The sequence below is a fragment of the Chiloscyllium plagiosum genome, chromosome 24 (assembly GCF_004010195.1).
Source record: "Chiloscyllium plagiosum isolate BGI_BamShark_2017 chromosome 24, ASM401019v2, whole genome shotgun sequence".
Taxonomy (NCBI): domain Eukaryota; kingdom Metazoa; phylum Chordata; class Chondrichthyes; order Orectolobiformes; family Hemiscylliidae; genus Chiloscyllium; species Chiloscyllium plagiosum.
In genome coordinates, this window is record NC_057733.1 from 4,841,793 (window position 1) to 4,857,907 (window position 16,115).

The following is a 16,115-nucleotide window of genomic DNA, read 5'->3' on the forward strand; positions in this document are numbered from 1 at the left end:
GTGGTCAGTGTGGAAGAATGTTACAGGTTGCAGGGGGACTTGGATAAACTGCAGAATTGGGCTGAGAGGTGGCAAATGGAGTTCAATGCAGCTAAATGTGAGGTGATGCACTTTGGGAAAAATAACAGGAAAGCAGAGTACTGGGTCAATGGAAAGATTCTTGGTAGTGTGGATGTGCAGAGGGATCTTGGAGTCCATGTACATAGATCCCTGAAAGTTGCCACCCAGGTGGATAGTACTGTGAAGAAGGCATATGGTGTGTTAGGTTTCATTGGGAGAGGGATTGAGTTCTGGAACCGCAATATCATGCTGCAATTGTACAAAACGCTGGTGCGGCCACACTTGGAATATTGTGTACAGTTCTGGTCGCCCCATTACAGGAAGGATATGGAAGCATTGGAAAAGGTGCAGAGGAAATTTACAGGATGTTGCCTAGTCTGGAGCGAAGGTCTTATGAGGAAAGGCTGAGAGGGGATTTAATAGAGACATACAAGATGATCAGAGGTTAGATAGGGTAGACAGTGAAAGACCTTTTCCTACGTCAGCTTGTACGAGGGGACATAACTACACATTGATGGGTGATAGATTTAAGACAGATGTCAGAGGCAAGTTCTTTACACAGAGAGTGGTAAGGGCGTGGAATGCCCTACCTGCTAATGTAGTTAACACAGCCTCATTAGGGAGATTTAAACAATCCTTCGATAAGCACATGGATGATTTTGGGATAGTGTAGGGGGACGAGCTGAGAATAGTTCACATTCGGCGTAACATCGAGGGCCGAAGGGCCTGTTCTGCGCTGTATTGTTCTATGTACTTACAGTGTGGAAACAGGCCCTTCAGCCCAACAAGTCCACACCGACCCTCCGAAGAGCAACCCACCCAGACCCATTCCCCTACACCTAACACTACGGGCAATTTAGCATGGCCAATTGACCTAACCTGCACATTTTTTGGACTGTGGGAGGAAACCGGAGTACCCGGAGGAAACCCACGCAGACACGGGGAGAATGCGCAAACCCCACACAGACAGGCGCCTCAGGTGGGAATTGAACCTGGGTCTCTGGTGCTGTGAGGCCGCAGTGCGAAGCACTGTGCCACCGTGCCACCCAAGGCTTTGGTTTATAAATAGAGGCATAGAGTATAAAAAGAAGGAAGTGATGCTACACCTCAACAAATTGTTGGTCAGGTCACATTTGGAGTGTTGTGTTCAGTTCTGGGCACCTTATTTATGGAAGGATGTTAATGCATTGAAGACATTGCAAAGGAAATTTACTGAAATTATATGAGGAATGAGAGATTTTAGATTCAAGGTAAGATTAGAGACATTGGGCCTATTGTCCTTGCAGCAGAGAAGATTAAGAGGTGATCTGATTGGGGTGTTCAAAGTTATGAATACTTTTTACTGAGTAAAGAAGGATATTCTGTTTCCAGCTGGTTGCTGTGTCAGTTATGAGGGGTCACAATTTCAAGGTTGTCAGCAAGACAGCTGAGAGTGAGATGAGAAGAAATTTCTTTACTGATAGAGTTGTTAGGATTTGGAATGCGCTGTCTCGAAGGGTGGTGGAGGCAAAATCAATTGGAGTTTCAAAAACAGCTGGATATATATTTGAAGGCGATAGGGCTGTAGAATGGGATTAGCTGAGTAGCTCTTTTGGGAGCTGGTACAGATGTGATGGGTTGAATGGCCTCTGTACTGTAAAATATAATGATTCCTTTTCAACTTCTGATTTATCTAATATCAATAAGTCATTCTGGCAATATTTGATGTAATGCGATCTGAACTGTACTAATGTTGTGTCTAGGAAGCAGTGTGGTTCCTTTCAAATGTCACAGCTGGAAACCAGCAGCAAGTGCAGTCGGTCATTGACGCTGGGCTCATTCCCATGATCATTCATCATCTCACCAAAGTAAGTAACTTCCTGGTGGGTCAACCTGCACGACTGGACTTTTTTTTTAAACTAAGCATTTAGTATCCTTGGCATTTTTGTTTCTGTATTATGGGGCTGTTACCCTGCCTACACGAATACCTGCTCATTGATGTGTCCAGCGTAATCAGTTATACTACCATTTCCTGGCCAAGCAAACAATTGTCTACTCAAATGAGCCTACAGATAATGCTCTCTGCTCTGAGGGAACACTGGGCACTTGAGGATTCAGATTGAGAGAACGCTATACTGTTGGAGGTCAGTATTGAGGGATCTCTGCTATTGAGGGATCAGTGCTGTGGAAGTGATGCACTGTGGAAGGGTCAGTGCTAAGGGACTGCTGCAGTCTTGGAGAATCAGATCTGAGAGAATATTGCACTATCAGAGAGAGAGTTAATCTAAACAATGAAATACTGTGGAAGCTGGAAATATAAAAGAAACACAAAACACTGGAGAAACTCAGCCAGCCTGGCTGCATCTGTGGAAAGTCTGTCTCCATAGATTGCCAAACCTACTGAGTTTCTCCAGCATTTTACACGTTTGGGCCAGTTAATCTGCTTCGTCAGGTTGATGTTAAATGTTCCATGTCATCACTTGAGTGCATGAAGTTTCCTGGTGTCTTGATGACTGTTCCTTGTTCTCCATACGTCAAAAAGGGAATCTAGTTGTATCTTATCTTTTTATGTGATCCTGCTGTGCGGAGCTAACTGCCTTGTTTGCACAACAATGACTTCTGTTTGAGAGTAATTTGTAATGAAGCGCTTTGTCCCAATATTATATGTAAATATATATGGAATGTTGTCATTTATTGCAAAGGGAATGGAATATAAAAGTAAGGATGTTTTGCTGCAGCTATACAGGGTGTATATAAGACCAGAATACTGTGTTTAGTTCAGAGTTAGGTTTAGCAGTTCCAGAAAGTAGCTCACCATCTTCTCCAGGACAACTAGGGATGGTGAATAAAGGTAGACCGGCCAGCAATGCCCACAATCTCGAATTATTTAAGAAAAACCACAACTGATCAATCGTGATCTTATTGAATGGTGGAAGAGGCTAGAGGAGCCATATGGCCTACTCGTGCTCCTAATTTGTAAATTCAAATAAGTGCAAATTATGTCTCTTCTCTGGTTACATCAGGTTTTATTTATCCTGAGTTATTTTATACCTTGTGAAGATTGAGTTTGATTTATTCTTTCTCTTCCAGACTTTAACAATCTTTGATTTTTCTTAACATCAGTAAGAAGTCACACGGCAGCAGACCCCTTTGTCAGGTGAAGTTGAGAGAAGCACAGAATATATAGGCGGAGAGATAATGACAAGTCTGGGACTGTGCGCTTCTCTCCACTTCACCTGACAAAGAAGCTTGTGATTTCACATAAACCTTTGAATCTGGTGTTGTGTGACTTCTGACTTTAGATTAGAGTGGTGCTGGAAAAGCACAGCAGGTCAGGCAGCATCCAAGGAGCAGGAAAATCAAAGTTTCAGGCAAAAGCCCTTACTTCTGACCTTGTCCCTCCCAGTCCAACACCTGCACCTCCACACCATTTTTCACACTAATGTTGGATTGGAGCAAGCTTCTGAACCAGCTATGTGTAAAAGGGGTTCAAGCCATTTGCAATGTGCTTTTTATGATTAAATACTCAATAACTAGCCACAAATTATTGTTATCTCTCCTTCTAGGGAGATTTTGGGACTCAGAAAGAAGCAGCATGGGCCATCAGTAACCTGACAATTAGTGGGAGAAAGGAACAGGTAACTGTACTTTTTGGTTATGCTGATGCACCAGCACATTTAGAGGCGATGCATGTAGCAGAATGTATAACCAGTAGTTCTCATGGAGCTGTACATCCTTCATTATCCTCATCACACAGTTCCTGGAAGAATGCAACATAACATTAACACAATAGTCAGCCGGAAAAATAAATCCTACAATCTGTCTTTAATCTGGTTATAATGTTTAATTTTCATACAATGCGCACAGTGCATTTCAAATACAAAAACATATTTTAATTTTAAACATTAGCTTTGGTTTCTGGATTGCCATTCTGCCATCAATTCCCCATATAGATATTGATATTTATTACATTAAGAGTTTTTTACTTGTTGCTTTCCAGGTTGAATATCTCGTACAGCAGAATGTTATCCCTCCTTTCTGTAAATTGCTTGGTGTGAAAGATCCTCAGGTGATTCAGGTGGTTCTTGATGGTCTAAATAACATTCTGAAAGTGGCTGGTTCTGACACGAATACTTTAGTTGAAATGATAGAGGAGTGTGGAGGTAAGTGAAATGCTTTCAATATCGCCTGTTTCAGATCAAACTGTATCTCAAGTCTAAAATATTTAACTCCCTTAAACTTCCCAGGACTTGAAAAAATTGAAGCTTTGCAACAGCATGAGAATGAGGACATCTATAAGCTTGCCTTTGAGATCATCGACCACTACTTTTGTGGTGAAGAGGTGAGAAAGTTTGTAATCATTGCATCATCTCATAGAAAAGTTGTGCTCATTAATCTTGCTAATTTTACAGGTACATACAACATACAGGCAAGGAGCAGCAGAAGGCTGTTTAGCCTCACAACCCTGCTGTCATTTAATAAGATTATGGCTGATTTTGATCGTAACCTTTAGACTACATTATCTACCTCCGACAGCCTTTCATCCCTTTACGAGTAACTGTCCTCCTCTGCCTTAAAAGGCTCAAAGCCTCTGCTTTTCAAGACCAAAGACTCACAATCTTCTGAGAGACAAAAATTTCCCCTCATCTCTGTTTTACGTGGGTGATCTGTTATTTCCAAACAATGACCCCTAGTTCTAGTTCTATAAGAGGAAGCATCCTTGGACAAAGGATTTTGGTGCAAAACTAAGCCATTTGATTTATTATGGTTTTTTTTCATAATTTACTGAGATTGTAGCTGATTTAATAATACTCAACTCCACTTGTCTGCCTTTTCCCCATAATCTTTGACTCCCCCACTGATTAAAAATCTGTCTGTGTCAGCCTTGAATATAGTTAATGACCCAAACTCAACAACCCTCTGTGGTAAAGAATTCCACTGATTCATTCCCCTTTGAGAGAAGAAGTGACTGAATGTGAAATTACAAACATCTCTGGAGATCAGTAAAGAAAAACAAACAGTTCAGTGCTGTTCCACAGCTGACCTTGGGAGACCTCATGATCAGATCTATACATGCCAGCTGGGAGTGATCAGTGACAATTTCAGAGTGTTTGATTTAAGAACTTATTAAACTTATGGATCTTAATTTTCTTTTGTAATTCTATAATTGTGAAGAGGTGAGTGTATTTTTTTATGTTTTACTGAGATCTATTCCTGGTTAAATTTTTAATATAATTAAGAACTTTTTAAACTTATGGATCTTAATTTTCTTTTGTAATTCTATAATTGTGAAGAGGTGAGTGTTTTTTTTATGTTTTACTGAGATCTATTCCTGGTTAAATTTTTAATATAAAAGATAGGTATTAAGTTATTGCAGAACAGTGTTTTCAATAGCCTGACTCTGCTAATGCTGAGTTTTTGAGAAAGTGTGTTGTGGTTATTTTTTGAGTATATTCTGCATCTGTACATTGTTAAGGATCTTTAGTAGAGTGATGTGCTTTGCCTGTCGGATGTGGGAGATTAGGGGGCATTTCAATGTGTTCCTGACTATTATGTCTCTCGGAAGAGTTTGGTTGCAAATCCTATCAGATCGCATGGATTGGTTGGAGTGGCAGTTGAGGTAATGAAGAGCCAGGGGTATGATGGGCAGCAGTTTCAGGAAGGTAGAAAAACCACAGCTACAGTCAAGTAGATGGGTTACAGCAAAGAGAGGTAGGAGTGATGGGCACATAGTGCAGAGGTTTCCTGTGGCTGTCCCCATCTCAAACAAGTATGGATACTGTGGGACTGATGGCCTCTCAGGGCAATATTGCATGGATAGTCAAGTTTCTGGTACCATGACTGGCTCTACTGTAATGTGAGAGATGTTAGATTCCAAGTGATCGATTGTGATGAGGACTGTCTAGTCAGGAACACAGACAAATGTTTCTGTGGTCAACAGCAAGACATCAGAATGGTGTGTTGTCACCTTGAGATCAAGGATATCTTGGAGAGGTGCAGAGTATTTTCAAAGGAGAGAGTGACCAGCTGAAAGTTGTTGTATACGTTGCTACCAATGACATAGGAAGAGAAAGGTATGAGGTTCTGCAGAGACAATATAGGAAGCTAGGCAGGATGTTAAAAAGTAGGTCCTCAAGGGTAGTCATTATCTGGATTACTCCCAGTGCCATGTGCTACTGAGAGTAGGAATAGGAGGATAGGGCAGATGAAGGGGCTGAGGAGCTGGTGCAAGGGGCAGGGATTCACTTTTTTTAGATCATTGGGATTTCTTCTGGGATAGAAGTGACCTGTACAAGAAGGACTCGTTGCACCTGAATTGGAATGGCACCAATATTCTGGTGGGGAGATTTGCTAGGAGGCCTTCAAAATAAGATCATGAGAGTTCAGAGAGAGTATGATCCTGTTAGTGTGAAGGGCAAGACTGGCAAATGTAGGGAATGCTGGATGGCTAGAAAATGGTGGCAAAAACAGAAATTGTTGGAAAAGCACAGCAGATCCAGCAGTATCGATGGAGAGAAATTAGAGTTAACGTTTTTGGTCCAGTGACTCTTCCTCAGAACTGATAGTAGCCAGGCAAATATCAGTTTATATGCAGAAGATAGGGTAGGGAGAGGGGCTAAGGAGGAGATAGAGCCCAAAGAGAGAGAAGAACAGTTGGACAGACAAATGAGTGGATAACGATCTGGCTAAGAGAGTGAATAGCTGTTAATGGGGACTGTTAGTGGCTAACAATAAAACCAAAAGAAATTGAGGCTCTGGTCAAGAAAAAGAAGGAAGCGTATGTCAAACAGACAGCTGTGATCGGTTGAATCCCTAGAAGGCTAGAAATGCAGTAGGTGTATACTTAAGAGGGAAATCAGGAGCACAAAAAGGGGACATGAGATAATTTTGGCAAATAGAGTTAAGTAGAATCCAAAAAGATCCTACAAATACATTAAGGACAAAAGAGTAACTAGGGAGAGAATAGAGCCCCTTAAAGATGTCTTTGTGTGGAACCACAGGAGATGGGTGAGACACTAAATGAGTATTTCACATCCGTTTTTACTGTGGAGAAAGACATGGAAGCTAGAGGACTTAAATGAATCGTGATATTTTGGAAAGTATTAAGTTAGGTGGATTGGTCGTGCTAAATTGTCTATAGTGTCCAGGGATGTAAAGATGAGGTGGATTAGCCATTGTAAGTGTAGAGTTTTAGGTAAAGGGTAGTGGGGTGGGTCGGGGTGGGATGTTGTTTGGAGGGCTGGTGTGGATTTGATGGGCTGAATAGCCTGCTTCCACTCTGTAGAGACTGTATGATTCTATGTCCATATTACAGGAGAAGATGCTGGACGTCTTAAAACACATAAAGGCGATTAAATCACTGGGACCTGATCAGGTATATCCTAGAACGCTATATGAAGGTAGGGAATGGATTGCAGGGCACCTTGCTGAGATATTTGTATCATCGATAGTCATGGGTGAGGTACTAAAAGACTGGAGGTTGGCAAATATGGTGCCATTATTTAAGAAAGGTAGTAAGGAAAAGCTGGGAACTATAGACAGATGAGCCTGACATCAGTGGTGGATAAGTTGTTGGAGGGGATTCTGACAGATTTGTAAAGGCAAGGATTGATTAGGGATATTCAACATGGCTTTGTGCATAGGAAATTGTGTTTCACTAACTTGATTGAGTTTTTTGAAGAAGTGGCAAAGAAATTGATGAGGGCAGAGAAGTAGACATTGCCGATATGGACTTCAAGGCATTTGACAAGATTCTACGTGGTAGACTGGTTAGCAAGATTAGATCACATTGATTAGAGAGAGCATTTCGATTACAAAATTGGCTTGAAGGTATGAGACATAGTACGTAGAAAAGTACAGCACAGAACAGGCCCTTCGGCCCACGATGTTGTGCCGAGGATTAATCTTAATGTAAAATAAAATAACCTAACCTACGCACTCCTGAATTCACTGCTGTTCATGTGCATGTCCAGCAGTCGCTTTCATGTCCCCAATGACTCTGCTTCCACCACCACCGCTGGCAACGCATTCCATGCATTCACAACTCTCTGCGTAAAGAACCAGCTCTGACGTCTCCTCTATACCGTCCTCCTAAAACTTTAAAACAATGACCCCTCATGCCAGTCAATCCTGCCCTGGGGAAAGTCTCTGGCTATCGACTCCACCCATGCTTCTTATTACTTTGTATACCTTGATCAGGTCGCCTCTCTTCTTCCTCCTCCTCTCCAGAGAGAAAAGTCCGAGTTTAGTCAACCGCTTTTCATAAGAGAAGCCCTCCAGTCCAGGCAGCATCCTGGTAAACCTTCTTTGCACCTTCTCCAAAGTCTCCGTATCTTTCCTATAATAGGGTGACCAGAACTAGACGCAGTCTTCCAAGTGTGGTCTCACCAGTCACTTGTGGAGCTGTAGCAAAACCTCGTGGCTCTTAAACTCAATCCCCCTGTTAATAAAAGCCAAAACACCATATGCTTTCTTCACAACCCTATCCACTTGGGTGGCAACTTTGAGGGATCTTTGCACTTGGACACCAATATCTCTCTGTTCCTCCACACTGCCAAGAATCCTGTCTTTAATCCTATATTCAGCATTCAAGTTTGACCTTCCAAAATGCATCACTTCGCATTTATCCAGGTTGAACTCCATCTGCCATTTTTCAGACCAGCTCTGCATTCTGTCTATGTCATGCTGCAGCCTATAATAGCCCTCGATACTATCAGCAGCACCTCCAACCTTTGTGTCATCTGCAACTTTACAAACACACCCCTCAACCTCCTCATCCAAGTCATTTATAAAAACTACAAAGAGCAGAGGCCCTCAAACACAGCCCTACGGGACACCACTCAACACTGACCTCCAAGCAGAATACTTTCCATCTACAACCACTCTTTTTGCCTTCTGTTAGCCAACCAATTCTGATTCAAGAGAGCCAAATTTTCCTGTACCCATACTTCCTGACTGTATGAATAAGCCTACCATGGGGAACATTATTAAACGCCTTGCTGAAGTCCATGTACACCACATCTACTGCCCGACCTTCGTCAACCTGTCTTGTCACCTCATCAAAAAATTCAATAAGATCGGCGAGGCATGATTGCCTCTCACAAAGCCATGCTAAGCACTTTCAATCATGCTATGCCTTTTCCAAGGAGTCATAAATCCCATCCTCAGAATTATTTCCAAAACCTTGCTGACCACAGACGGAAGACTGACTGGTCTGTAATTGCCAGGGATTTCCCTATTGCCTTTCTTGTAAAGACGAACAACATTCGCCTCCTTCCAATCCTCCAGTACGACTCTCGTGGAGAGTGAGGGAGCTAAGATCTTTGCCAGCGGCTTAGCAACTCCTTTCTCGCTTCCCGGAGCAGCCTAGGATAAATCTGTTCTGGCCATGGAGACTTATCAATCTTAATGTTTGCCAAAATTTCCAGCACATCAACGTCATCAATCTTGATCTGTTCAAGGCTGTTTCCCGTCTCCTCAAAGTTCTCATTCACAACAAAGTCCCTTTCCTTAGTGAAAACCGAAGGAAAAAACTCATTTAGAGCTTCCCCTAACTGCTCAGACTCCACGTACAAGTTCCTACGCTATCCCTGACTGGCCCGACCTTCTCCCTGATCATTCTCTTATTCCTCACGTATCAGTAAAATGCCTTTGGGTTCTCCCTAATCCTTCCTGCCAAGCCTTTTTTGTGCCCCCCCGGCTCTCCTCAGTCCATTTCTGAGCTCCTTTCTAGTAAGCCTATAATCCTCTAAAGCTGTGCTAGATCCTTGCTTCTTCTACCTTACATAAGCTGCCTTCTTCCTTTTGATGAGAAGCTCCTCTGTTCTTGTCATCCAAGGTTTCTTAATCTTACATCTTCTTACCTGTCTCAGAGGAACAAATGCATGCATCATTCGCAACAACTGCTCCTTAAACAGTCTCCACATGTCTGTTGTGCCCTTTCTGTGGAACAATTGCTCCCAATCTGTAATTCCCAACTCCTGTCTGATAGTGTCATAATTTCCTTTTCCCCAGTTAAATATTTTCCCATGGTAACTGCTCCTTTCCCTCTCCAAGGCTATGGTAAATGTGAGCTGGAAATGTGTTGCTGGAAAAGCGCAGCAGGTCAGGCAGCATCCAGGGAACAGGAGAATCGACGTTTCGGGCATAAGCCCTTCTTCAGGAATGGCCCTGAAGAAGGGCTTATGCCCGAAACGTCGATTCTCCTGTTCCCTGGATGCTGCCTGACCTGCTGCGCTTTTCCAGCAACACATTTCCAGCTCTGATCTCCAGCATCTGCAGACCTCACTTTCTCCTCTATGGTAAATGTGAGGCAGCTGTGCTCACTGTCACCAAAGTGTTCTCTCACCGCAAGAGCTGACACCTGTCCTGGCTCATTGCCGAACACCAAATCCAAAATGGCCTTTCCCCTCGTGGGCCTGTCTACATACTGAGTAAGGGAACCCTCCTGAACACACCTGACAAAAACGGCTCCATCCAAACCATCTGCACTAAGGAGGTTCCAGTCAATATTGGGAAAGTTGAAGTCACCCATAACAGCAACCCTGCTACATTTGCATTTTTCCAAAATCTGCTGGCTATGAGTTCTTCGATCTCTCTACTGCTATTGGGGGTTCTGTAGAAAACCCCCAATGAGGTGGCTGTTCCCTTGCTGCTCCTAACTTCCACCCATACTGGCTCAGTAGACAAACCTTCCTTGAGAACCTTCATTTCTGTAGCTATGATGCACTCTCTGATTAACAAAGCTTCCCCCCGTTTTTTTAAACGTTCAAAACTCTGGAACATCTAGCAACCATTCCTGCCTCTGTGAAACCCATGTCTCCGTTATGGCCACAACATCATAGCTGCAATTACTGATCCAGGCTCTAAGTTAATCACTCTTATTTCTGACACTCCTTGCATTAAAGCAGACACACTTTAACTGATCCCTTTGTTTCATCACATGAAAAACCTCCCTGATATATTCACTACATCTTGTCACTGCCCCATCCTCTACCCTCTTCTCAGATATGTAGCTCTGGTTCCCACGCCGCTGCCAACAGAGACAAGGGTGGTGCTGGAGTGTTGTTTTTCAGGCAGGTAGTATGTGACCAGTGAAGTGCCATAAGGATCAGTGTGGGGACCACTGCTTTTCATCATTTATATCAGTGATTTGGATGTGAACAGAGGAGTTATGGTTAGTAAGTTTGCAGATGACACCAAAATTGGAGATGTAGTGGACAGTGATGAAGGTTACCTCAGGGTACAATGAGATCTTGATCATATGCACCAATAGGTCATGGTTTGGCAGATGGTGTTTAATTTAGATAAATGTGAGATGTTGCATTTTGATAAGGCAGATCACGGCAGAACTTATGCACTTAATGGTAAAGTTCTGCCCAGTGTTGCCAAACAAAGAGACCTTGGGGTGCAGGTTCATAGTTCCTTGAAAGTGAACTCGCAGAGTGGTGAAGAAGGCATTTGGCACGCTTGCCTTCATTGGTCAGTGCATTAAGTACAGGAGTTGGAAGTTCATGTTGCAGCTGTACAGGACATTGGTGAGGCCACGTTTAGAATGCTGCCTTCAATTCTGGTCTCCATGCAGTAGGAAAGATATTGGAGCAAATTACTATAGATGTTGGATTCTGTACGGGAAACAAAAAATGCTGGAGATCACAGCTGGCCAGGCAGCATCCATGGAGAGAAAGCAAGCTATCATTTCAAGTCGAGATAACTCTTTATCAGAGCTTGCTTTCTCCCTATAGATGCTGCCTGACCTGCTGTGATCTCCAGCATATTTTGTTTTCAGTGTAAAAAAGATATAATTGAACTTAAAAGGATTCAGAAAAGATTTACAAAGATATTGCTAGGATTAGAAGTTTTGAGCTATGGGGAGAGGCTGAAAGGCTGTGGCTTTTTTCTCTGGAGCATTGGAGGCTGAGGGATGACTTTCTAGAAGTTTCTTAAATCAATAAGGGCAATTGATAGGATGAATACCCAAGGTATTTTTTTCCCAGTGTGGGGAGTTCAAAGCTAGAGGACATAGTTTTAAGGTGAGAGGGGAAAGATTTAAAAGGGAACTGAGAGGCAACTTTTTCACGCAGAGGGTGGTGTGTATATGGAATGAGCTGCCAGAGGAAGTGTTGGAGGCGGTACAATTACAACATTTAAAAGGCATCTGGATGGCTACATGAGTCGGAAGGGGCCAAATGCTGCATCTGGGATTAGATCAATTTAGGATATCTGGTCAGAATGGATGAGTTGGACCAAAGGGTCTGTTTCCATGCTGTATGACTTTATGATTCGATAAGAAATTCTTTATTTTCATCTTAAATGGGCAACTCCTTATCCTGAGATTATTTCCTCTGGAATTATACTTTCCCACAAGGGGAAACAACCGCTTTGCATCTAGCCTGTCAAGTCACCTACGAATCTTTCAATGAGGTCGCCTTTCATTCTTCTAAGTTCCAATGAGTGTAGGCCAACCTATTGCACTTGGGCAAGACAAACAAGGCAACAGAATACATGATGAATGGTCGGGTTCAGAGAGATCTTGGTGTGCATGTCAGGTATCAGGAAAGGTAAATAAAGTGGCTAAAAAGGCTTATTGGATACTTGCTTTTATTAGTTGAGGCATAGGGTTTAAGAGCAGCGAAATGATGCTGAATAAAATGATGGAGTATTGTGTCCAGTTCTGGAATCCACATAATGGGATATATATGATAACACTGAAGAGGGTACAGAAGGGATTTACCAGGGTGTTGTCTGGTCTGGGGAGTTTTAGGTATGAAGAGAGATTGTATAGACTGGGAATATTTTCCTTGAAGCAGAAGAGGCTGAAGCAGGAATATGATTGAGATCTTTAAATTATGAGGAGCAATGAGTGACTAGGGGTCATAGATTTAAGGTAGAGGGCAGAAGGTTTAGAAGAGATCTGAGGAAAGCCCTTTTCAACCAGAGGGTGGTGGGAATCTGGAACTGACTGCCTGTGAGGATAGTAGAGATAGAAAACGTGCTAACATTTAAGAAGTATTTAGATGTATACTTCGAGTGCCAAGGCATATAAGGTTATGGACCAAGTGCTGAAAATTAGGATAAGAATAGTTAGGTAGTTGTTTTCGACCAGCACACACCGATGGACCAAAGGGCCTTTATCTGCACTGTAGACCTCTATGACAGGTATACAGTGTCTGTGACTATAAGTTTTCCTCATAAGAAAATCTCCAAAACACAGGATCAACAGAGGGAATTTTCTTTTGACTGCCTCCAGTGCAAGATTATCTCTCTTTAGATAAAGGGCCCAAAACAGTTCACAGTATCCCAGCTGTGGTCTGACCTGTGCTTTGTACAGGTTTAGCAAAGCCTCTCTATTTTTATAGTCCATTCCCCTGAAATAAAGACAATCCATTTGCCTGACCTTGGATGCTAGCTTTTTGTGATTCAAGTACAATGATTCCCAAATTCTTCTGTGTGGCAGCGTTCTACGGTCTTTCTCTATTTCAATAATATTCCTCTATTCTTCCTGCCAAAGTGCATAACCTCCACATCGAACCTATGAAGTTTCCTCAGGGTCTGATATTTTTCAATTAAGACAGCTTGTACTCTTCTAAACTCCAGCGGATACAAACCTACCCCGTCCATATGTTTACCATAAGACAACACTCTCATTCTAGGTATTAGTCCAGTAAACCTTCCTTGAAGTGCATCCAACACAATTAGTTTTTAAATAAAACCCTTCAAGTCATCTTGGTATACGCTGAATGGAAATATGGTGAAGAAGCTGGGTATACTGGTTTCTGATTCCTTCTGTGGTTGCAAGAATTTTAAAGTGCTGGCAGTGCTGTTGCCCATTTGTTGCATTTTTGGTTGGATCAGGTCAATTTTTTTGACCACGTCAATGATTAAATCTTTAAAGCAATGTTTGCCTTGTTGATTCCTAATTAATTCTTCTATGATGCACAGAGTAATGTATGGTGTGCTGTTTAGACTTCCTCTGACAAAGGAGCAGGGATCCAAAAGCTTGTGATTTCAAAAACTATAACCTGGTATCGTGTGACTTCTGACCATGCTGTTTAGAAATCGCCATTATCTAGTTTTGGAATTGTGCAGGACAGAAGAAGGCCAATTGTACCTCTGCCCTTTGTAAGAGCTATCCAATTAGTTGTACTCTACTGCTGTTTCCCTATATCCCTGCACATTTTAATATCATTTTATCGGAGAATCATACAGTACAGAAGAGGCCATTCAGCTCACCAAGCCTGTACCATCAATGCTACACTAAATATCCAATAATTCCACTTTCCAGCACTAGGCCAATATCTTGAATGTTATGACGTTTCAAGTGTTCATCCAAGGACTTTTTAAAGGTTGGGAGGTTTCCTGCCTCAACTATCCTTCAAGGCTGCGCATCCCAGAACCCATCACCCTCTTGATCAAAACAATGTTCCCTTAAATCCTCTCTGAATCTCTTGTTCTTCATTTTAAAATTATTCCCCCTATACGATCCAGGCCAGGTGTTAGAATTAGAGGTAGGTGAGCACTTTGGGGATAGTGACCATAATTCGGTGATTTTTACTCTCGTGATGGAGAGGGATAAGTGTGTACTACAGGGCAAGAGTTATAGCTGGGGTCAGGGAAATTATGATGCGGTGAGGCATGACTTAGGATGTGTGGCTTGGAAAAGTAGACTCCAAGGCAAGAGTGTAAATGATATGTGGAGCTTGTTCAAGGAGAAACTATTGAGTGTCCTTGATAATTATGTACCTGTCAGGCAGGGAGGAAAGGGTCGTGCGAGGGAGCCGTGGTTTAATAAGGAATTGGAATCCCTTGTTAACCAATTTCAATATCTCCACAAATCTCCCCTTAACCTTCCCTATTCTAATGAGAACAATGCCTTCTTATTGAGTCCCTCATTTTTGACTCCTTGGCTTTTTGATTCCCACAACAGCTGGAGACAGAAATAAAAAAGCCATCACAGCAGTGTTTAATTAAATCTGTTCAGGAGCAATTGCTGTTTGCATATTCACAGTGAAAACCAAAAGGGTGGTACAATAATTAAAATATCTTAAATGTGCTGAATATACCTGGTCCTGGAAATATCTTTCAAAGGATTAATCTCATAAATACATTCAAAAAATATGCCCATTCTGCAAATGACAAGCAATACTCAGATTTCTTGCAAATTGCATTGGAATACATCCAAATTTGCACTGAGTATGATTTCATAGGAACAAGCGAGATGCTGTCATAACGGTCCCCTGTGTGGGTTACATGAAGGATTCTAAAAGTTGAATTTTGAAGTGAATTAAATGTTGTTTACCTTCAGTTTGTTTTGTTATGTCACTGCATGCTTGCAAACAATGCTTGAACTTCAAACCAGCTGAGAGATCTTTAGAAAGAAAAAGCCCTGAGGTCGCTATGGAGATTGCAAGGGAGGAGATTGCAGAGCCATTGGCCTTGATTTTTATGTCCTCTTTGTCTACAGGAGTAGTGCCAGAAGACTGGAGGATAGCAGATGTGGTTCCCTTGTTCAAAAAGGGGCGTAGGGATAACCCTAGTAACTATAGGCCGGTGAGTCTCACTTCTGTTGTGGGCAAAGTCTTAGAGAGAATATTAAGGGATAGGATTTATGCACATCTGGATAGGAATAATGTGATCAAGGATAGTCAGCATGGTTTTGTGAATGGCAGGTCGTGCCTCACAAACCTTATTGAATTCTTTGAAAAGGTGACGAAGGAGGTTGATGAGGGGATAGCGGTAGATGTGGTATATATGGATTTTAGTAAGGCGTTTGATAAGGTTCCCCATGGTAGGCTACTGCAGAAAATACGGAGATATGGCATTGAGGGTGAGTTGGAGGTTTGGATTAGGAATTGGCTGGATGGAAGAAGACAGAGGGTAGTAGTTGATGGCAAAGTTTCTTCATGGAGTGCCGTTACTAGCGGTGTTCCGCAAGGATCTGTTTTGGGACCATTGCTGTTTGTCATTTTTATAAATGACCTGGAAGAGGGGTTAGAAGGTTGGGTGAGCAAGTTTGCGGATGATACGAAAGTCGGAGGAGTTGTTGACAGTGAGGAAGGATGTGGCAGGTTACAGCA

General features: G+C 42.3%; 1 protein-coding gene across 2 annotated transcripts in view; it reads left to right on the forward strand.

Moving 5' to 3' along the window:
• LOC122561991 (importin subunit alpha-4-like) overlaps nucleotides 1-16,115 on the forward strand; it is a 121,912-nt gene that overhangs the window by 97,803 nt on the left and 7,994 nt on the right. For both annotated transcript variants that reach the window (XM_043714347.1, XM_043714348.1), the window contains 4 exons: nucleotides 1,803-1,907; nucleotides 3,606-3,677; nucleotides 4,040-4,202; nucleotides 4,287-4,381. In XM_043714347.1, the coding sequence (XP_043570282.1) occupies nucleotides 1,803-1,907; nucleotides 3,606-3,677; nucleotides 4,040-4,202; nucleotides 4,287-4,381 (435 nt within the window). The remainder of the gene's footprint in view (nucleotides 1-1,802; nucleotides 1,908-3,605; nucleotides 3,678-4,039; nucleotides 4,203-4,286; nucleotides 4,382-16,115) is intronic.